The 23,861-nt window shown below is 35.3% G+C and overlaps 1 protein-coding gene across 1 annotated transcript in view; it reads right to left on the bottom strand.

Moving 5' to 3' along the window:
• The window catches only part of Dnah14 (dynein axonemal heavy chain 14), a 376,944-nt gene that overhangs the window by 231,303 nt on the left and 121,780 nt on the right, over positions 1-23,861 (bottom strand). The window contains exons 20-26 of the mRNA XM_046419847.2: positions 21,586-21,837; positions 11,353-11,474; positions 8,226-8,397; positions 3,977-4,081; positions 3,770-3,888; positions 2,776-2,850; positions 832-919 (exon numbers count right to left, since the gene is read on the bottom strand). Of these exons, the coding sequence (XP_046275803.1) occupies positions 832-919; positions 2,776-2,850; positions 3,770-3,888; positions 3,977-4,081; positions 8,226-8,397; positions 11,353-11,474; positions 21,586-21,837 (933 nt within the window). The remainder of the gene's footprint in view (positions 1-831; positions 920-2,775; positions 2,851-3,769; positions 3,889-3,976; positions 4,082-8,225; positions 8,398-11,352; positions 11,475-21,585; positions 21,838-23,861) is intronic.

Raw genomic sequence — 23,861 nt, 5'->3', positions numbered from 1 at the left:
AGATACAATTTAATTAAAAATCTTAAAATGGAGGGATTAATCTGGATTATCCAAGTGGGTCCAAAATAATGACATTTTTTTCTCATCTGTGAGCGGAGGGCAATATGACTATGAAAGAATGGCCAGAAAGATGTAACACTGCTGGTTTTAAAGACAGAGAAAGAAACCATGAGCCAAGGAATGCTAGAGACCTCTAGAAGCCAGAAAAGGAAAAGAAATAAATTTTCCTCAAGAATCTCTCACAAGGAACATAGCCCTGCTGTCACCTTAATCTTAGTCATCAAATTTTAGTAACTTCTTAATGATAGCAATCAAAAAGTAATATAATGCAAAAAATAATTCATGATTTAGTTTCAATGTTATACTTGGAAAATTTTTAAACAATAGAAAAATTGAAGAATTAAACAGTGATACTTATATACCCACCACCTATATTCTATATTCTGTATAACTTTTTGTTACATTTACTTTATCACTTATTTATGCATCTGTCCATCTCATATTTAATGCATTTCAAAGTAAGAAACAAATATCAGTAGACTTTTTTTTTTCCTTTTTGCAATACTGGGGATTGAACCCAGGAACACTCTACCACTGAGTTATATCCCTCCCATTTTTTTAAATAGAATCTCATATGTTGCCTATGCTGTCATCAAACTTGCAATCCTTCTGACTTCATTTCCCACATTACTGTGATTACAGGTGAATGCCACTGTGCCCAGCTCAGTAACCTTCTTAATGATTTAGTTTCCAAATATTACTTATTTGGCAATGTAGCATGATCTATATTATATTATATTATATACATATATCAAAGTAATGTTAACTTACCACAATGAGTACCACTTGTCCTGGATGAGATACCACCCACAGGGAAAAAATTTGGTGGGTCCAGTCTTCAACTCCTTGATTCACAAATCTATTAAAAATGTATTTATATTACCTACATTTAATCATTGATCATGGTCATTAAATAATTGAGTGTGGCAAGGCCACAGGAGAATTTTTCTTTAAGATCTCTGATTGTTTTGTTCTAATTTAGGCATTTGTATGGTACCAAATAGAATTAACAGAGCTTTAATCCATGCTTAATGAATATTCCTTAACTTCCTCTTTAACATTAGCTATACTTTTCTAATGAGGTTATTGAATTTCTGGGAATGGTAAAAATATATTAAATCAGAAGAAGATATACTAGCTTTGGATTGCAAATACTATCAATGACAAATATGTATTTAAATGTTTTGTATTTAAAATAATTTCTACAAAATTGAATTTTGGGCTGAAACCCTCAGATGAATTTTAACAGTAAAGTCCTGCACTTACTTTAAAATTAATTATAAGGGAGAGGATATAAGTTATAAAAAAAATCCAGACAGTTTTATTTAAGATCCAACTTAATATATGCCAACAGCATGTGTTTTGATAGAAACTAGTTGAAAGAATCCTACACACCAGACTACTGAGAAAATATACACATTATAACGGGTAGGAAAAGAGGAGACACATGAACACAAACCCAACTCTGAGCCTAGAATCTTATAATCAGGAAGGAATCTTGAACTTCCACCTTCTTCCTGAGGAGTGAAGGGTTTGTATCAAACATATAGCACTCCAACTTTTATGATCCTTGCTGGAGGGTTTGGCTCTTAAATCACTTTGTATCTTAGTCTGTCATTATTGTGACCAAAACACCTGACAAGAACAACTTAGAGGAAGAAAAGTTCATAGTGGGCTCATGATTTCAGAGGTTCAATTCATGATTAACTAACTCCTTTGCTGTGGGGCTTCCATGAGGCAGAACCTAACGGAGGAGGAAAGCTTCATAGCTCATGGCAGCTAGGAGAGAGAGAAAGAGAGAAAGAGAAAGAGAGAGAGAGAGAGAGAGAGAGAGAGAGAGAGAGAGAGAGAGACACCAAGGAAGCCAAGTGACAAGATATAGTCCAAGGTCATGCCCCCAGTGACCTACTTCCTACTACCCCACCTATCTACAGTTACCTTCTAGTAATCCATTAATTTATTAATCCATTGATGGTTTAATCCACTGATGAGGTTTCAATTCTCAGAATCCAATCTTTTCACCTCTGGACATTGCTACATTGCCTAACACCTGCGCTCTTTAGGGGACATTTTAAAATTCAAATCATAACACCTTACTTAGGAAGCAGCAGAGTCTTGGCACTGAAAATTTTCCTTGAAGCATAAATAATAGAGGTGTTTTTAAGTAAAAAGAGATATAATAAGACTGTTCTAATCAAATTAGTTTTAAAATTTCACGTTCTACAGTACAGAGGTACCTTTTTCATTGTTAGAAGTGATAGATTAAAATATAAAAAGACAACATTAAAAGGACTAAACCAAGTACAGAGTCCAAGGAAGTAAAATGAAACAGAAGTGCAAAGTAGCAATATGGACTGAAATTGGAGGCTGCCTGAGCACTGAATCTTTTGAAAAGAGGCAGAGGTGGAGACGAGTTCAGATCCTGGCCAGTTTTCAGGTACACACAAAACTCAGCACACATAAAACTGTTCAAATGTCATCACGATTACACTCTCAAATTGATATTTACATTGTAAAATTATTATTTTTCATTTAGTCACGTGCTACCATCCTCTATCAAAACTCACTTTATAAGGGACCTTACTTTATAAATTCTCTGGTTATCTCCTACCTACAGTAGTAGCTAACCAAGTTTAATACAGACATAGACATACATATATATAGAGATATATACCTATATATTATAAAGTTTTAAGATTTAAAAATTGTACTTACTTTTTTAGCACATCAAACATCGCTTTTTCTACATTTACCAGCCACTGTTCTACAGCACTTCTTATACGAATTTTCCTATGATTTAAAAAAATTATGAAAATCATTAAATATTATAATATTATGAATATTATTTTGATTCATGTTTAAGCCTGTAGACTTAATTTTATATGCACATTTATAATAATCATGGGCTAAGAGGCTATAATTCTATATCTTCTGGCTTTTCTAGATTTTTACTTGGAAAATTAAGCAGAAAACATATTACCTAGCTTTAGGAAATTCTGATATCAAAACCATGAATAAACACAGTAGTTATATTCTGAGTAAAATATTAATGTATGAGATTGATAAATTGTATTAAAAAACATCTTTGTATGCCTCACTGAATCTTTTTAAGAGCCTTATGTGCTACTGATTGAGCTAGCCAGACACTTTGTTGGATCTTTTTTAAATAGCAGGATTCGGTTAGGGGCTTTTGTGGATAAAAAGGCCTGGCACAGAATTTTGTAAATGATCTTTATATCGGAGGCCACAAGCCAGCAGTTAGAGAGCCCTCACTGGGGCTGGCAAGTTAGACCAGTATCAAGGAAGGGCCTAGCTCATTGCCTGGGAGCTCACCACCATGAAACCAGAGGTGTGTGAAAGCAACAATGACCCCAAATAGTAAACCTTCCCATCCAGAAAAAGGCAAGTGCTAAAGAGAGTTGAGAACTTAAGGCAGAATTCAATGATGGAGCAAAAGGCAGGTGAAAATTAGAAAGCTCTCAAGAGTTTGAAGATTACTTTTTTTTTTTTTACTTTTAATTAAAGCTAAAGTGAGAAGAACATGTACTATAGAAAGTATCGAAAGGTAAAAGTGTATTGATGGAAAAATATTATCTTTGAAGATAGTTTGCTTGGCAAACTTCTATGAAATATCAGAGAATTCAAAGAGATTTTGAAATTACGAGGTGTTATGGGACCTAAATGTTTAGTTTTAGGATATTTATCATACTTTGGCAGCACAAGACCTTCTCCTTCAGCAGATATGAGCATTTTTACAGCAGGAGGGCCAATTTCTTGTTTCCATATCAACACTCGTTTTATGTTTTCAAAACATTTCTTAAGATGGGGCTGTGAACCAGAAACAAATGTCAGTAACATTATAAAATCCTGATCTGGTCAAGAAATAATATTGCTGAACAGAGAATAGTGTTGTTACCTGTACAGACTCAGGATTTCCACTGCCACCTAGAATATCAAGAAGTGCAGCATTGCTAAGAAAGTAAAATCTTGGGAAAACAGTTCTTTTGATTTCAAGGTAATCCTGTCCGGAATGAAAAGAAATGTAACTCAGAATATATGTCCAATCATGATATGAATCCCGTCCACACTTGGACTACATTTACACACGGTCACCATGACATTAAAAGTATAGTATAATAGATGTGGTAGTATCAGTCAAAATGACATAACATGCTCAATTAAAGATATACTCAAGTTGCTAACAGACTTTTAACAGAGCAAAACAAATAAATAAAAATCCCAACTAAAACAGAAACAAATGAAAACCCCACATACATCATTTCATTTAAAGCCCTGGATTTTGGTGTTATTAGCATTGCTTTTGCATGCTCCCACTTTCTGCTCTTCTTTCCCTACATTTGAAGTTATCACCTTGGAAAATTAGTCATCATTTCACAAATGACCTCTCATTCTACGGTACAGAGAATTCCTACACTTCCTACCACCTCTCTCACAACTTCACGCTAGCCTTAAGTCTTGCCTTCTTTTCAGAGAAAAAGGCATTCAGTTACGCCAGGTTAAAATACCTCGTTTTCTTTATTACCCCCCTGTCTTCCATCTCTCCCTTGCAATAGGCCTCCACCTTAAATTTCTCTCACGAAAAAGTACAGGAAGCCCTCCTTTTCCCTTTGCTTTCTTCTAGCTACTGTTACTTGCCCATCTCTTCTTTATACCAAAGTTCTTGAAAAGACAGTTTATTAACTCAAAAGCTATATTCTCTCAGTCAGTTCACACTCTGCCTGCCATCTGGCCACTACTATTACCAAATTGTCAGGGAGTGATATTTTCAAGGGTTTGTTGCCTCTGCTGTTTTTGTTTTTTATTTTTAATTTGCCCTTTGACTTCTATAATTTTACTTGTTTTTCTTCTGTCTCTTGGCCACTTCTTAATTATTTTTCTTCAAGAGACCCTTTCACCTCTATACCATAATTTTGACGTCTCTTGAGTTCCATCTTCATCACTCTTCACTCGTTTTATTCTTCTTGAGCTATTTGATACATACCCATTTGCTTTTCAGCTCAGATCATTACTCTCTCTACCCTAGATTAATATACAGTTATATCCCCTTATCTGTAGGTGATACATTCCCTGAACCAATCACTTAGTTGAGGTGGCAACTAAGTGATTAGTGGGCAGGGACCACACAAACTGTGGGCATATTGGACAAAGGGATGATTCAAAACCCAGGCGGGATAAAGCAGGATGGTGTGAGATTTCATCACATTGCTCAGAATGGTTCATGATTTAAAGTTGTGAATTGTTTATTTCTGGAATTTTACATTTGTAGTTTTAGACTCTATGAATAATTAAAACCATGGAAAGTGACTGCAGATAAGGAGGAGCTATTGTACTCCATCGCCCATTGAAGGTGTTCACCTGAATGTCCCACAACTATTAGATTTAGAGTGTAAACAAAACTTACTTGCTTCCACACAAGCCTCTTCCTCTTCTGCTCCTATCTCTCTAATATGATTATCTTCCACCCTGTTGGACAAGCTGTAAATCTAGACATGATCTGGGGCATCTTTATTTTATCCTCCATTTACCCATCCAATGTTCTTGGCTCCACTTTCTTTCGTTCTCACCACAGCATTATGTTAGCTGCCCAACATTTCTAGACTTTTTACTTGGATTTTAAATAACTATTTCCACTGCCTGCTATGGTTTGGCTAGGGTTGGAGTGTGTTCCCCAAGGCTCCATTTGCTGAAATTTAATCCCCATTGTGAGGAGTTAAGAAGAGGATGGAAACTTATTCTGAATGTGTTGTTTAGGGAGGTGATTAGGTTTAGATGAGGTTATCAGGATGTAGCCCCCATGATTGAAAGACCATAAGAAATGCACAGGCACACATGTGTACTCCTTGTCTCTTAGCATGTGATGCCCTATGCTGCCTTGGGATTCTGCCAGCAAGAAGGCCATCACCAGAGGTGGCCCCTTGATCTCAGATTGGAACCATGAGCCAAAATAAATTCCTTTTCTTTATAAGTGCACAACCTCTGGTACTTCATCTCAGTGATGAAAAATAGATGACTACATTGTCCCCACTAGCATATCAATGTTTTGTCACATCTGAAACTCATTTTGAAATTGGATTTCCAATGTGATGGTAGCAAGAGGTGATGGGACCCTTAAGAAGTCATGAGGTCTCCACTCATGGAAGGGGTCAATGTTACTGTCTGGAGACTGGGTTAATTCTCCTGGGAGTGAGTGAATTCCTGCTCTCCTTGGGACTAGATTAGTTACCACCCAGGCTTCCCTTTGTGTTTTAGCTCTTATGTTCCTGTTCACTTGCCCTTCCAATTTTCTGCCAGGAGGTGAAGAAGCAGGAGGCCCTTGCCAGATGTTGATGCTATGCTTTTGAATCCCAGCTTCCAGCTTCCAGAGCCAAGAGGCAAAATAGATTTCCATTTAAATTTAAATGTTTCCACTTTAAGTTACCAAGTCTTGTGTGTTCTCTTACAATAAAACAAACTAAGACAATGTCCAATCCATACTCTATGCTTTTTTGCAGAAAGATATTTCTGAATTAAATTATCTCATTCTCCTGTTTAAAATTCCTCAGTGGCTGCTCATCAATGTAAAAACTCATTACAATCAATGTTCAAAGCCCTTTACTGGCTGTCCCCTGACTTCCTGGAGAATGCCATCTTTCCCTACCAGTTTCCCATTTGTTACATTTTATCTGTAACATATTTTTCACCAGAAGGTACCATAGATGGCTTTGTGCCTTTGTACTTTTTCCATATGCCTAAGAGACTCTTCCCATCGACCCATCTGAATTCTGACTCTTACTTAGCTAATACTTCTTTTTTTTAACTTTATTTTTAAAAATATTTAATATTTATTTGTAGTTGGACACAATACCTTTATTTTATTTATTTATTTATTTTTATGTGGTGCTGAGGATCAAACCCAGGGTCTCACATGTGCTAGGCGACCACTGTACCACTGAGCCACTACCTCTGTCTCTAATACCTACACTTCTTTTAAGATCTAGGTCAGTTATAGCTTCCCCCATGCAGAGTTAATTTCTCCTATTTAAATATAGTCATACTACCAAACTTAACATAGCATTGCAATAGTTCTTTACATTTTTTTCTTTTCTGTAATATGTTTTGAGTTCTGTGACAGTAGGGGATATGTCTTTTATCTTTGTAGTCCAAGCACATAGCAGTAGTGCCTGGTATAAAGCAGGCATTCAATCCATGAAGAAATTAAAGATACGTGATTTGTAATGATTTTCAGATATAATCCAAAGATGTGCCAGAAATAATTGAAATTCTTATCTCAAAGATTGCCTGGTAAACTTTATCACTCTGGGCACAGCTTTTTATGCCTGCCCCAGAGCATGAATTTGTAAAGAAGAGATCCTCTAGAACTTTCTAGAGGCTGTGACTACCTAGGGTAGTCTGCAGGAGTCGTCACAACCACTCTGACTTGTGTTCAACAAAGAAAAACAAACAATGCTGGAACAAAAACTTGGTTTATGAAATGAAGTGAACACATGCATCTTGAATCTCAAATAAGAAGACCCAATATTTAAGGATATGAATCCAGCTGATGATTTAATGTTCTGGCAATTTAAGAATATGTGGAATCAGGGCTGGGGTTGTGGCTCAGTGGTAGAGCACTGGTCTAGAATGCACGAGGCACTGGGTTTGATTCTCAGCGCCACATAAATATAAAATAAAGAGGATATCCTAAAACTTAAAAAAATAAATATATTTTTATAAAAGAATATGTGGAATGAGTCATTTATAAGCTCATCAAAGTATTCTATTTCAACTTTTGCTGAACTTATCAACTTAATAATAATAGTAATGTTAATAAAATAATTAACCTTCTTTAAGTACTTTGTGTTAGCTCTTGGTGCTGTAGATGTATTATCTCATTTAGCACAGGGGGCACTGTCATTCTCAATTTAAACAGTGGGAAACCTGGGCATTCAAAAGTTTGGTAATTTGCCTGAGTATCCTTTAGATTAGCCCATCCATTTTTTTTCTTTTGATAGTATTTACATTAACACTATAGATTATGAGAATTGAAAAAATTGTTGGTAGCTAAAGTTAAGGAGAAAGTCTTCACTGGAATTTGTTTTTGCAGTGTATTACATTAGTTTTGTAGATTTAAATGAGGTCTCATTTTAGGATTGCTATAGTTTTACCTCTAGACTTTTCTTTATATGCTCAAGATGTCTATTGCAATTTTGCAGAACTTCAAGGATTCCTGTTGAGATGGTTATTTGCAAAGCTTCCAGTTTGCCGTGTATTTTTGACATTATTTCTTTCCATAGGGAGAGCACCTCAGAGAAAAGTTTTGTTTCTGCTGGAAGCTGCCTTTAGAAATAGAATTAGACGTAACTATTTTTGAAGCTGCTATAATTAAAATCTAAAAATCATTTGCCATAGAATATTGTAAATTTATGAAACAAGCTTGGTATGTTTTCTTTTACTTGATCAATCATTAATTAAAGATATCTTATTATCTATTATATACAAGTGATATATATGGCAAGAAAACAAGATAAATTAGACTACAAGTGTCGATAACAAGATTATATTTAATGTGTAGTGGGAAGTAAATATAACAAGTTCTACATAAAGTAAGTAGAAGCAGTTTGTGTTCTAAGAAATGTAATAAAAATAAAGAGTGCAATAGTTTTGATTTTGAATTTTCCCTTGGCCCCCATTATGGCACTATTGAAAGGTGGTAGAATCTCTAGGAGGTGGAGCCTAGTGGGAGAAAGTTAGGTAATGGGGGAGTGCCCTAAAAAGGGATATTTGTACCTCAGTTTCCTCCCCTCTCTCTCTTTGCTTTCTAATTGCAGGTTTGCTCTACCATTTGCTTCTCACCATAATGTATTTCCTAACCATAGCGACAAGACCAAGTAACCATAGACTAAAACCTTTGAAACCATGAGCCAAAGTAAACCTTTCCTCTTTATAAATTGATTGTCCAGGCATTTTGTCACAGTGGTAGAAAGTTAACACAAATAACTAGTGGACATTTTAGAGAAGCAATGGGATTTTTTGAGATCTGGGTTTTAAAGGAATATAGCTTTGATGTGAGGAGAAGGCAGAGAGGACATTTTTCTAAGAGCAAGAGCATAGAGGTGTACATAATACAATTGGAAGTTTTGTTAATGATTATCTAATCTTAGAGAATAAGGAAATGTAATACAGGTGTCAGCCTTGGTGTAGAAATTTTACTTTATGGATTATTATTATGGTTTTTACACATTGGAAAAGGAAGGCAACACTTATATGTGGCATGACAATCCATTAATATATTAATTTGAGTTTTATTTCTGTTGTTGTTGAGCTTAACTGAGGGAAGTACCTTCAAAAGTTGAGTTTGCTTCTCATCTTCTCTGATCACTTATATTTTCCACTCCCATCCCTGTAGGCCCAACCTGATTCAAGCTCTTCATGGCTTGGAAGTTGAAGTGCAGAATAAAGGTCTTTTTAATTTTTATGAGTTAGTGTGACTTTGAGTTCTTTTTTGCTTCTTGAATGCTTTCTGGCATGGCAAGTATTTATGGAGAATATCACTGGGGTTTTGGAGACACCTCAACAGGAACCTCTACCTTGCCCTTAATTTTCTTCGTTTTCCTTGCTGACCTCTTACAATCACTCTTCAAGCTCCTGTTCTAAGTGGTATAATCCTGGTAATCTCTTGTTCTGACCAGCAAACTCTTTAGGGTCAATATCTTTCAAGATGGCTTTAGCTTGGAACTTTCTACTGTGTCTGCAGAATCTGTCAGAATTTTTCAACTTCCTCAGGACTGTTGACATTCTGTACCAGATAATTTGGTGGTGATAGTGGTGGGGTCCTGTGTATTGTAGGATGTTTTATAGAATCCCTGAACTCAACCCACTGGATGCCAATAACACCTCAATTTTGATAACTAAAAATGTTTCCAAGGTTTGCAAAATATCCACTAGAGGGAAAAATCATTTTTGTTGAGAACCACTGGCATAAGATAATCATGAATTCTTGCACTTCTTCCTTATTTTGCTAGTGAAGGCTACTTCAGAATTCTCTGGAGAAGAGGCAAGTCCTTGTTTCTAATGCTTGACTAGGCAATAAATGTCAAACTCTCCAGAGAACCCTTCCACTATTCTCCTATTCCCCATCTAGGGTGATAGGCCCTAAATGTTTCTGCAGCTCAGTAAAACTTCTCTCATGGAGATTTCTATCTCCCCTTCTACTAGTCTGGAATCTCTCCCAATCTCTCTGGAAGGAATGAATGCAGTCCTTACAGCTAACTTGGAGTGGGGGGATAAATTCTCCATACAGAATTTTCCCCTCTGATGAATCTATCACTCACCTCTTCTTTATTCAGATATTCCTCACTGATTTCAAGGCCCATTATTCTTCACTAGTTAAAGGGAAGTCCATAACTGATGTTTTTTTTTCTTATCTGTAGACTTATTGTTTAGGTACCTTCAGCATCTGCTCATTAAAAGCCTCCTTTTCAACCTAAGCACACTTAGTAAAAAGACAACTTGGTCACATTTTGAACTTCCTCACCAAGGAGCATGATCTCTCCATTAATGAGGAAATCTTTGGTAAAATGTAGTATCAAAGTTCACTTTATTGATTTATTTATTTATTGATTGATGCAGTGCTAAGGATCAAACCCAGGACCTTGTGCCTGCCTTCTGCTCTCCCACTGAGCTGCATCACTAGCTGTAAAGTTTGAATTTAAGGCTCAAAGTCATAGCAACATAAAGAATTTTCTCTTTAGATATAATGTGGTTTCACATTTGAAGACTTTCAGAATGACTGTAGGTTAATATAATAGAAGATTGTACGATTATTTTGTCTAGTTTAAATTCTGTCTAGATAGCTCATTTGTCTGTACCAATCATTAAAAAAGTTAGAAGCCAACTAATTTGAATGCTGTGATTGAAATTTGTCAAGGCCATTTCTTCTTCCAATTGGTTCAAAGCAAGAAATTCTCATTCATGTATAAATGCAACTACATGTTCATCATTCACACCAAAGTCACACTAATATTCCAGAACCGAAAAAAACAAATAATATTGTGGCTTAAGGATTGTAATGATATATCTAACACTTCTTCTCCAGTTGTTTATATCTTTATGTCAATAATTGAGAACAAAGGCTTTCTGAAATAAAGATGATGCTTGTACTGTTTTATGAAGAAAAAAACTAACTAATGGTTCAGCAGACTATTATTTTGTTCACTGAAGAAATGGTTTGTCAAGAATTGCATAAAAACACATTCCCAACCATGCTACATTTGGTATATTTTGATTTTTTACCTTTGTATTTCTAAAGAATGGAAGATTGGTTCAAGATAAAGCCATTGTTTTTGACAGTTCATCCACACCTCAAGGGTATGAGAAAAGAGTTTAAGGTATTGATCCCATTCATTCACAAGATCCTACAATGATAAAAGAAAACACATACACTTGCAAATCTAAATATATAAAATTACTCTAAGAGTCATATACCAGAAACTGAAATCAAAGCTCATTACCAATCACTGACATAGAGAAAATTATTAATAGAGGGTCACATAAATAAATAAAACTCATTAAAAATTTAAAGAATGTTTTGAAATTAATATTTTTCAATCCATAGAGTAGTGTAGGAGAGCTCTAGTTCCTCTACATCCACACCAAAAACTGGGATGATCAATCTTATTAATTTTAGTTATTTCTTCACACATGTAGAAGTATCTCATTTTTACTTTATCGTATTTTTAATAAGTAATGAAGTTAAGCATCTTTCCGTGTTTTTTTTTCCCTCCATATATGTATTTGGTCGAGTGTCTCTTCAGTCTCTGGCACATTTCCTTATTGGGCTGTTTTGTTTTCTTATGATTGCATTTTGAGAGTTCTTTATATAATCTCTATATAAATCCTTTAACAGATACACACTAATATTTTCTGCTAGTTTATGGCTTGTATTTTTGTTCCTTGAACAATGTCTTTTGAAGAGTAAATTTTTAAAAAATTTTAATAAAATACAGTTTTAAATTTTCCTTCTGTGGGTTAGTGCTTTTGGTGTTATATTAAAGAAATCTACCTAAAACAAGACAACAAAATTGTTTCTCCTATGTTTTCTTCTCAAAATTTTTTTAGTTTTAGGTTTTACATTTGGTCCATGATCTTTGAGTTAAATTTTGTGTAGGCTGTAAGACATGACTTGTTTTTTATTTTTGCATGATTATACAGTTGTGCCAGCACTGTTTCTTCAAAAGAAAATTGTTTTTACTAACAAATTAATTTTGTACCTTTGTTGAAAATCAGTTGTCCATATTTATGTGGGTCTATTTCTGTACACTCTATTCTGTTCTATTTCTTTGTGTATCTATCTTATATAAATATAACCCTCTCTTGATTATTGTGGTTTTTTAATACATCTTGAAAACTATGTAGTATTAATCATCTAGCTTCTTTTTAAAGTCTTGCAAACTTGCTAAAATGAGTTTGGTTCACTTTTAAAAAGATTTCATTAAATTTTTTTACATAGGTAATCATCATCTGAATATAAAGAATATTTTACTTCTTTTCCAATGTGGATGACTTTTACATCTCTTTCTTGCTTTAATATATTGAGCAGGACCCTTCAGTAAAATGTCAAATACTCTGAGATGAAAAGTGTTCATTCTTTCACCATTTAAGCATGATGTTTTCATAGATGTCCTTTCTCTGTGTTCTTTCCTAGTCCTAATTTGTTTTAAAATCAGAAATGGATATTGATATGATAAATGTTTTCTCAGCATGTATTAACAAAATCAATGGCTTTCTTTTTTAGGTTTGATATGCTGAATTACATTGATTATTTTTATTTACCAATTGATATTTTTATTTACCAATTCTGCATGTCTCAATACATCCTATTTTTTTTAAATATTGATAGACTTGTTTTTGAAATATTGTTTAGAATTTTTGTATCTTTGTTCAAAAGGGTTACTGTTCTGTGGTTTTCTTATTATATATTTGTCTGCTTTTGATATTATAGTAATGCTGGCCTCACATAATAAGTTAGGAAGGATTTATTTCTCTACAATTTTCTATGAATTAATATAAAACTGACATTTTTCTTCTTCCATTGTGTTGTAAAACCATCTAGGATCACACAATTATTTTGGGCAGATTTTTAACCTATAATTTCAATATCTTTAATAAATAAAGGACAATTCGAGTAATTTCTTCCTCTCTCCCTCCCTCCCTCCCCTCCCCCCTGTCTCTTTCATTTCTTTTTTTTATTGGTTGTTCAAAACATTACATAGCTCTTGACATATCATATTTCATACTTTAGATTCAAGTGGGTTATGAACTCCCATTTTTACCCCATATACAGATTGCAGAATCACATTGCTTACACATCCACTTTTTTACATAATGCCATATTAGTAACTGTTGTATTCTGCTACCTTTCCTATCCTCTACTATCCCCCCTCCCCTCCCCTCCCATCTTCTCTCTCTATCCCATCTGCTGTAATTTAATTCTCTCCCTTTTTCCCCCTTTCCCCTCACAACCTCTTATATGTAATTTTGTATAACAATGAGGGTCTCCTTCCATTTCCATGCAATTTCCCTTTTCTCTCCCTTTCCCTCCCACCTCATGTCTCTGTTCAATGTTAATCTTTTCCTCCTGCTCTTCCTCCCTGCTCTGTTCTTAGTTTCTCTCATTATATCAAAGAAGACATTTGGCATTTGTTTTTTAGGGATTGGCTAGCTTCACTTAGCATAATCTGCTCTAATGCCATCCATTTCCCTGCAAATTCCATGATTTTGTCATTTTTTAGTGCTGCGTAATACTCCATTGTGTATAAATGCCACATTTTTTTTTATCCATTCATCTATTGAAGGGCATCTGGGTTGGTTCCACAGTCTTGCTATTGTGAATTGTGCTGCTATGAACATCAATGTGGCAGTATCCATGTAGTACGCTCTTTTAAGGTCTTCAGGGAATAGTCCGAGAAGGGCAATAGCTGGCTCAAATGGTGGTTCCATTCCCAGCTTTCCCAGGAATCTCCATACTGCTTTCCAAATTGGCCGCACCAATTTGCAGTCCCACCAGCAATGTACAAGAGTACCCTTTTCCCCACATCCTCGCCAGCACTTGTTGTTGTTTGACTTCATAATGGCTGCCAATCTTACTGGAGTGAGATGGTATCTTAGGGTGGTTTTGATTTGCATTTCTCTGACTGCTAGAGATGGTGAGCATTTTTTCATGTACTTGTTGATTGATTGTATGTCCTCCTCTGAGAAATGTCTGTTCAGGTCTTTGGCCCATTTGTTGATTGGGTTATTTGTTATCTTATTGTTTAGTTTTTTGAGTTCTTTGTATACTCTGGATATTAGGGCTCTATCTGAAGTGTGAGGAATAAAAATTTGTTCCCCGGATGTAGGCTCCCTATTTACCTCTCTTATTGTTTCTCTTGCTGAGAAAAAACTTTTTAGTTTGAGTAAGTCCCATTTGTTGATTCTTGTTATTAACTCTTGTGCTATGGGCGTCCTATTAAAGAATTTGGAGCCCAACCCCACAATATGTAGATCGGAGCCAACTTTTTCTTCTATCAGGTGCAGAGTCTCTGATTTTATATCAAGCTCTTTGATCCATTTTGAGTTAACTTTTGTGCATGGCGAGAGAAAGGGATTCAGTTTCATTTTGTTGCATATGGATTTCCAGTTTTCCCAGCACCATTTGTTGAAGATGCTATCCTTCCTCCATTGCATGCTTTTAGCCCCTTTATCAAATATAAGGAAGTTTTAGTTTTGTGGATTGGTCTCTGTGTCCTCTATTCTGTACCATTGGTCCACCCTTCTGTTTTGGTACCAGTACCATGCTGTTTTTGTTACTATTGCTCTATAATATAGTTTGAAATCTGGTATCGCTATACCGCCTGATTCACACTTCCTGCTTAGAATTGTTTTTGCTATTCTGGGTCTTTTGTTTTTCCATATGAATTTCATGATTGCTTTATCTATTTCTACAAGAAATGCCATTGGGATTTTGATTGGCATTGCATTAAACCTATTACCTAAAGTAATAGGGTAATATCGCCATTTTGATGATGTTAGTTCTTCCTATCCATGAACAGGGTATATTTTTCCATCTTCTAAGGTCTTTTTCTATTTCTCTTGTTAGGGTTCTGTAGTTTTCACTATATAAATCTTTCACCTCTTTTGTTAGGTTGATTCCCAAGTATTTTATTTTTTTTTGAGGATATTGTGAATGGGGTGGTTGTCCTCATTTCCATTACAGAAGATTTGTCACTGATATACAGGAATGCCTTTATGTGTGTTGATTTTATATCCTGCCACTTTGCTGAATTCATTTATTAGCTCTAGTAGTTTCTTTGTAGACCCTTTTGGGTCTGTTAGATATAGTATCATATCATCTGCAAATAGTGATAATTTAAGTTCTTCTTTTCCTATTTTTATGCCTTTAATTTCTTTTGTCTGTCTAATTGCTCTGGCTAGTATTTCGAGAACTAAATTGAATAGAAGTGGTAAGAGAGGGCATCCCTGTCTTGTTCCAATTTTTAGAGGGAATGCCTTCAGTTTTTCTCCATTCAGGATGATGCTAGCCTGAGGCTTAGCATATATAGCTTTTACAATGTTGAGGTAAGTTCCTGTTATCCCTAGTTTTTCTAGCGTTTTGAACATAAAGGGATGTGTACTTTGTCGAATGAATGCTTTTTCTGCATCTATCGAGATGATCATGTGGTTCTTATCTTTAATTCTATTGATGTGGTGAATAACGTTTATTGATTTCTGTATATTGAACCAGCCTTGCATCCCAGGGATGAATCCTACTTGATCATGGTGCACAATTTTTTTGATATGCTTTTATATTTGATTCGCCAGGATTTTATTGAGGATTTTTGCATCTAAGTTCATTAGAGATATTGGTCTGTAGTTTTCTTTCTTTGAAGTGTCTTTGTCTGGTTTTGGGATCAGGGTGATGTTGGCCTCATAGAAAGAATTTGGAAGAGCTCCTTCTTTTTCTATTTCTTGAAATAACTTGAAAAGTATTGGTATTAATTCTTCTTTGAAGGTTTTGTAAAACTCCGCTGTGTATCCATCCGGTCCAGGGCTTTTCTTGGTTGGTAGTCTTTTGATGGCTTCTTCTATTTCCTCCTTTGTTATTGGTCTGTTTAAATTGTGTGTGTCTTCCTGACTCAATCTGGGCATATCATATGACTTAAGAAATTTATCGATATCTTCACTATCTTCTATTTTATTGGAATATAGGGTTTCAAAATAATTCCAATTACTTCTGTATTTCTGTAGTGTCCGTTGTGATATTGCCTTTTTCATCTCGTATGTTAGTAATTTGAGTTATCTCTCTTCTTCTCTTTGTTAGCATGTCTAAGGGTCTGTTGATCTTATTTATTTTTTCTAAGAACTAATTTTTAGTTTTATCAATTTTTTCAATGTTTTTTTTTTGTTTTGATTTCATTGATTTCCACTCTGATTTTAATTATTTCTTGCCTTCTACTACCTTTGCTGTTGTTTTGCTCTTCGTCTTCTAGGGTTTTGAGATGAAGTGTGAGTTCATTTATTTGTTGGTTTTTTCTTTTTTTGAGGAATGAACTCCAGGCAATGAATTTCCCTCTTAAAACTGCTTTCATTGTGTCCCATAGATTCCGATATGTTGTGTCTGTATTTTCATTTATCTCTTAAGAATTTTTTGATTTCCTCCTTTATGTCTTCTGTAACCCATTCATCATTTAGTAACATATTGTTCATTTTCCAGGTGATGCAGTATTTTTCCTTCCTTCTTTTATCATTGATTTCCAGTTTCATTCTGTTATGATCAGATAAGATGCATGGTATTATCTCCACACCTTTATATTTACTAAGAGTTGCCCTATGGCATAATATATGGTCTATTTTTGAGAAGGATCCATGTGCTGCTGAGAAGAATGTGTATCCACTTGATGATGGTTGATATATTCTATATATGTCGGTTAAGTCTATGTTATTGATTGTGTTATTGAGTTCTATAGTTTCTTTATTCAGCTTTTGTCTGGAGGATCTGTCCAATGGAGAGAGCGGTGTGTTGAAGTCACCCATAATTATTGTGTTGTGGTCTATTTGACTCTTGAACTTGAGGAAAGTTTGTTTTATGAACGTTGCAGCACCATTGTTTGGTGCATACATATTGATAATTGTTATGTCTTGTTGGTGGATGGTTCCTTTTAACAGTATATAGTGTCCTTCTTTATCCCTTTTGATTAACTTAGGTTTGAAGTTGATTTTATTCGATATGAGTATGGCCACTCCTGCTTGCTTCTGAGGACCATGTGAGTGGTATGATTTTTCCCAACCTTTCACCTTCAGCCTGTGTATGTCTTTTCCTATCATATGAGTCTCCTGAAGGTAGCATATTGTTTATTTGTTTTTTTAATCCAGGTTACTAGCCTATGTCTCTTGATTGGTGAATTTAAGCCATTAACATTTAAGGTTACTATTGATATATGGTTTGTACTTCCAGTCATGCTTATTTATTTATTTATTTTAATTTGGCTAGTTTTTCCTTTTTGGTTATTTTTTTTCTTCCCTTTCCTGAGTTACCTCCCACTGTTAGTTTTGGGTGCTGTTTTTCATTCCTCTTCTTGTAGTGTTTTGCTCAAAATGCCTTGCAGTGCTGGGTTTCTGGCTATGAATTCTTTTATCTTTTGTTTATCATGAAATATTTTTATTTCATTGTCAAATCTGAAGCTTAATTTTGCTGGATACAGTATTTTTGGTTGGAATCCATTATTTTTCAGCGTTTGAAATACGTTGTTCCAGGATCTTCTTGCTTTCAACATCTGTGATGAAAAATTAGCTGTTAACCTAACTGGTTTACCCCTGAATATAATCTGCCTCCTTTCTCTCATAGCTTTTAATATTCTCTCCTTGTTCTGTATGTTGGATATCTTCATAATTATGTGTCTTGGAGTTGGTCTATTATGGTTTTGTATGTTTGGGGTCCTGTAGACTTCCAGGATTTGGCAATCCATTCCAACTTTCATATCTGGGAAGTTTTCTAAGATTATTTCATTCAATAGATTGTTCATTCCTTTGGTTTGAACCTCTACACCTTCTTCTATTCCAATGACTCTCAAGTTTGGTTTTTTTATGACATCCCATATCTCTTGGATGGATTGCTCGTGATTTCTTAGGATCCTTTCTGTGTTGACTATATTCTTTTCAAGATGATAAACTTTGTCTTCATTATCTGATGTTCTGACTTCTATTTGATCTAGTCTATTTGTAAATTTCTCGTTTGAGTTTTTAATTTGGTTTACGGTTTCCTGAATTTCTAGGATTACTTTGTTTTTTTTTAAATCTCTATCTCCTGGTAGAGCTCATTCTTTGCTATTTGAATTTGCTTATGTAATTCGTTTTCAAAGTATACTTTCATTGTTTGGACTTGCTGTCTAAAGTCTTCTCTAAGATTCCGTTCCATCTGAGTTAGGTATGCCTTGAGTTCTTTCTCTGTCCATTTTTCTGATGCCTCTAGGTTCTCCTGTGAATTTAAGTTGTCCTGCATTGTTTGTAATCCTTTTTTCCCTTGTTTTTTTTTTCATGGTGCTCACGTTGCTTTCCCACTCTGTTTGACTGCTGTTTTTCTGTTTTCTTCTTTAAATTTGTTTTGGTTTTTATAGTTCCAATATCTCCTTTGTGTTGGGAGACAATGTTTAGAGATGTTGGATTTAATTGTGATTTAAGGTATATTCATTAGTTTCATTAAAGGCCTATATATTTTGATGGCATATATAGAATTGAGGTTTGAACTTAGGATTTTATGTTGAGGTCGGGCGATTTGATGGTATGGAGGTTAGTATATGTTAGCTTCTTTGGGGGGTTGCTCAAGTGCAGGCGGATATTAACAAGAGAATAAACAGGAGTACTTGGGGGTAGTTAAGGGCTTAGGCGGACTATAGACCGATTTGTAGTATTCATCTATTTGTGTTTAGTAAGTTGTACATAATCTGGGTGGTCATGCTTAAGAGGAAAGATGGGTTAAAGGTAAGGAAGCAAACCAAGAAAGAGAGAGGGAGAGAGGATAGAAAGAGAAAAGAATAGAAAAGAAAAATAAATGATAATAAAAATAATAATAAAATGCAGTAAAATAAAAATTACATTTAAAAAATAATAATATAATTATAAAAAAGAAAAAAAATTAAAATTAAAAAATTAAAAATTAAAAAAAAAAGGGGCACTGTTAGGCTTCTATTTTCTTCGCTTCCAGGAGATGGTGCTGTGCCTTTCAGGCCAAGATTTTGCTGTACGAAACAATCCGTGTGAGGCCGCTCCCGCCTACCCCCCGCCCCCCCCCCCTGTGTCTCTCAAAACCTGTTAGCTTAGGTTTGTTCCTGGTCTCTAGTCCCCTGGCTTCTCCTGCCAGCCAGGTCTTTCCCAGTGTGATACCTCTTGGCAGTTCAAGCTACACTCTGGGCCTGCAGTTTCCTGGATGTGGAGCGCAGATTTTGGGAACTGGCTCCTTATTGTTTTGATTCCCTCCGCTAGCCCCTCCTCCGAGAGCTGGCAAGACAGGTTTTGTTTTCGCCGCTGGTGGGAGGGGGGAGTTGGAGGTCAGGTGCCTTTACCTTTCCCCACGCCTCTATTCACGCTCACTCTGTTAATCACGCCCCTGGAAAGCCTGGGAGAGATTTTATGTGATTTCCCCGCTATATGGGAGATGGTCTAAATGACACACACCTGTTCCATCGCTGAATGAGCTGCAATCTGTCGAAAACTGGCGATGGTGACGTCAGCTCTCTAAGATGGTGGCCGCTGGCTTCCTCGGTGAGCTGTCTGGTGTGGAGGACAGAACTGGACCGCTTCCTTCCCCCATCTCAAACCCAGAACTCAGCCCAGAGCACAGTGAGGGCACAGCCGGCAGGAGCCCACAGAATCTGCAGCACCGTTTCTCTGCGTTGCTAGCACACCGTTTCTAGGCACGCCGTTTCCTTGCGTGCCACAGTCTCTAGCAGCGGGGCGGGCCACTGAACAAGCAGCTTGAATCTCTGGGCGGACAGTTCACTCGCGGTTGAGCCCCAGTAACCGATCCTCGGGTGATGGAAATCCTTCCTCTAGGTTTCAGTGCACCCCAGTTTTGCTGGAAATTTCTAACAAGATAGCTTTTGGCCATTCTAACTCGTTATTCACCCGCGCAGTGACGCGGTACATGGGGGTGATGCACTCCATTCGCCACCATCTTCCCCCCCTTCCCTCTCTCTCTTTCTTTCTTTCTTTCTTCCTTTCTATCTTTCCTGGGGATTAAACCCAGGGGGCACTTAACTACTAAGCCACATCCCCAGTCCTTTTTAATATTTTATTTAGAGACAGGTTCTCACTAAGTTGCTTAGGGCCTCACTAAGTTGCTGAGGTTGCCTTTGAAATTGTGACCCTCCTATCTCAGCCTCCAAAGCCACTGGGATTTCAGGCACGTGCCACCACACCTAGATATCTATTTCTTCTTGATTGAGCTTTAATAATTTCTATTTTTCAAGGAATTATTTGAATTTCCAGCTTCTCAAATGTGTCTAATTTATCATTTATTAACTTTATTTTTACTTTTTAATTAAGGCATTTAATGCTCTAAATATTCATTTTCATAGGGCTCTTTTCAATTGTCACAAGGCTTAATATGTAATTTTCTCCTTGTTGCTTATTTCTAAGTTAAAAAAAAAATTGGATTACATTTCTTGCATATTCAGATTTTTTTTTTAAGACAAAGTTTTGCTGTTTTCCATCTTGACCTCAAACTCATGTTTCTCCTGCCTTCATCTTCAAATACTTAAGATTACACAGGGGTGCCACCATACTCATCCAGGTGGTTATTTTTATTTTTAAATTTTTCTGTATATTTTTCTTTTTTTGTTTGTTGTTGTTTTGCTATTTTTCTGTGGCTCATTTTTTTGTTGTTCCACATTAATAGACCATGTAAGCTATTTGACTTATCCCTTCTTTGTAATTCATTGAGTTTTCTCTCTAAGGCCCACCTAACTGACACTTTATCTAAACATTTGTGTATTTCTGAATAATGTGATTTCTATTTGTTCAGTGTATACATTCTCTGAAACTCTATATGTCAATATATTTATATAGATTTATGTACATATATATGATCTATTATCTTAATTTTATTATTAAATATTTATATTATCACATCTTATTGATTTTCTTGAAGTTTTAAAATGATTTTTTAGATATTTATGTGTGGCTACTCACTGAAGAATTATCAGGATATACTGAACACCGCTGGTAAAAAGTCATGGCTTGTAGGGTCATATTTTTATATGATCTAAATTTATCTTTTCTGTCCCAATTAAACATTCTGACACTTCCTCATGAATAATTAATGTTCCCAAAAAATACTTTTAGTATTCAAACTATTAAATATTCATTCTCACTTCTATTTAAGCATAAGAAAGACTTATGTAATTTAAAAGCAAGTGCAAAACTGTAGGATGGAAAAATTAAAGTGAGAAACTGTAGAGAATAAAAACATTTTATCTTTGCCATAAAATTTACCTTAATGGGTTCGAGATAGGGAGATCCTTTAATTGTTGCAAGTAAGATTTGAGATTCTTCTAACTGAGCAAATATATCATCTATGAAATTAGATGAAATTATTAGGATAGAGTACTTCTCTGTGTGATGAAGAACTACACGTAAAGGAGTAGTGTTCCAAAGATTGATAATCTTGAATAGCATTTTTTCAAGAGCAGCTTCATTAGTTGCTGAGTTTGATATTTCATTTATTTTGTTTTCATACTGAAATATCTGAAATGAACATATTATTATTTAATATTAGGTGGAGCAAACAATTCCTGAAACATTTAACATGGATGATCTAAATATATGTTTTAAAAGGTTCATCAGAAGAATTGAAGAACTGATTCCAGTTAAGTTTATATCTTAACTTGAGATTTAATGGCAAAATCTGAATGACATAGTGCTTTTCAGTTTTTAATTATTCTAACTATTTCACAGTCTTCATTCTTAGTGAAAATTAATTATTTTTCTTATTGTAGTCAATGTAATAATATATACCTATTATGTATGTGCAGATGGCATTCTTTTTTATGCATATACTTTTGGGTTTTATTTTAAAGAAAATTATATAAAAGATTCCTATCATTACTGCTTTAGTAGTTTACATTTTTATTAACCTCAATAAATATTGAGATGTAAATGACAAAGTATGTGTTGCGTGTATGAAATATACTTTTGTTATTCATGTATGTATTTATAATGTTTTGTATAGTTTATAATGATTGATGTTTTTGAGGAGCAAATTTTTACCACATGCATATCAGATAGAGCACTAATCTCTAGGATATATAAAGAATTCAAGAACCTTAACACACAAAATACCCCAAGTAACCCAATCAATAAATGGTCCAAGGAACTGAACAGATGCTTCTCAGAAGATGATATACAATTAATCAACAAATATCAACAGAATCTACCACTATTCCCATGTGTCACCTTCATGGGACTGAAGAATGATATCTAATCTCTATGTTTTGATCATGCAGCTCAGCAGGGTGTATGGGCAGGCATGACTAGTTTTCATAATTTCTTATAAACCTGCCAAAGATGGGGTAAGGATGGTGAAATCAGCTGACTGCTTATGGTCTTAACAAACAGTTTTGGGAAAGAGGCTTACTTTTTAACATACATTATTCAGCCAAAGACAGATAAAAAGCCATGGGACTATCAGAAAGAAAGGATTTTTTAAAAAATATATTTTTAGTTGTTGATGGACCTTATTGTCTTTATTTTTATGTGGTGCTGAGGATCGAAACCAGTGCCTCATGCATGCTAGGCGAGCACACTACTACTGAGCCACAACCCCAGCCCCAAGAAAGGACTTTGTGACTAACACTCTGAGATTATTCAAAACTAAATCCAGATATTGATCATGTAAGGCAAAATTTCAACCAAGTGAATCTAACACTGTTAAGTCTTTATAGTCAATAGTTTGGAAACTGATTGACAAATAGTTTTGTTTTCCTATTATAAGTATCTGAGAAGTTTCAGATGAATCTTAATGCTTATAATGAACCATCTTGTGGTGATGGGCTGTATGTGTGTGAACTATGAGCATGAGTATATTTGTGGACTGGACTGATGTTGCCTCTCTGTTTGGGCTGGCGACATATGTGTCCTTTTCGCTTGCTCTGCCTATGATCCCCACACAGTACCTGAGATGGGTGTGGCCTTCAAAGATGTCAATCTGCTGACCATAAGACATCATGAAGCTAGACTCAATCCCTTGAAACCTGACCTCTCTTATTAGGGTGGAACTTTCTTTAGTGTCTTCCCCTCAATAAAAAGGGACTTCAGAGCATCTTCCTCCTCTTTTTTCTGCCTCCCTTGTGGGAGCTAGAGTAGAGGAGCCATCTTTGAAGAATCCCAAGGAAAAGTTATTTTCTCTGTCTTTGTGTAGTTATTTCGTCCCAACCCAAGTTCACCTGGAGTGACTCTGAATAACACAGTTGCATGTTGTGGCACCATCTAGCTCTATTATAAAACACAAAGCTTTCTAAAGTGGAAATGATTAACTATAAAGAGATAATGTTCATTTATGTAAACCATTGACCTCTTTCAAGTTTTCATGTGATTGGCTTCTCAGAGCTTGTATGACATCTTGGACAGAATGGTTGTCATATGATATCATGATATTGACAGGATTAGGACCTATCCTAGAAAGTTTGGCTGCATGATTATTATCTCTGGGTCAACCCCAAGAAACTCAGGTTTTAAAAAATTAGGGATGAGTTTCTAGGCCAAACCCTGAC

This window comes from Marmota monax, unplaced genomic scaffold (assembly GCF_021218885.2).
Source record: "Marmota monax isolate L192 unplaced genomic scaffold, Marmota_monax_Labrador192_F-V1.1 WCK01_AAM20220418_F8-fsc00153, whole genome shotgun sequence".
Taxonomy (NCBI): domain Eukaryota; kingdom Metazoa; phylum Chordata; class Mammalia; order Rodentia; family Sciuridae; genus Marmota; species Marmota monax.
This window is presented reverse-complemented; position numbering and strand designations above follow the sequence as displayed.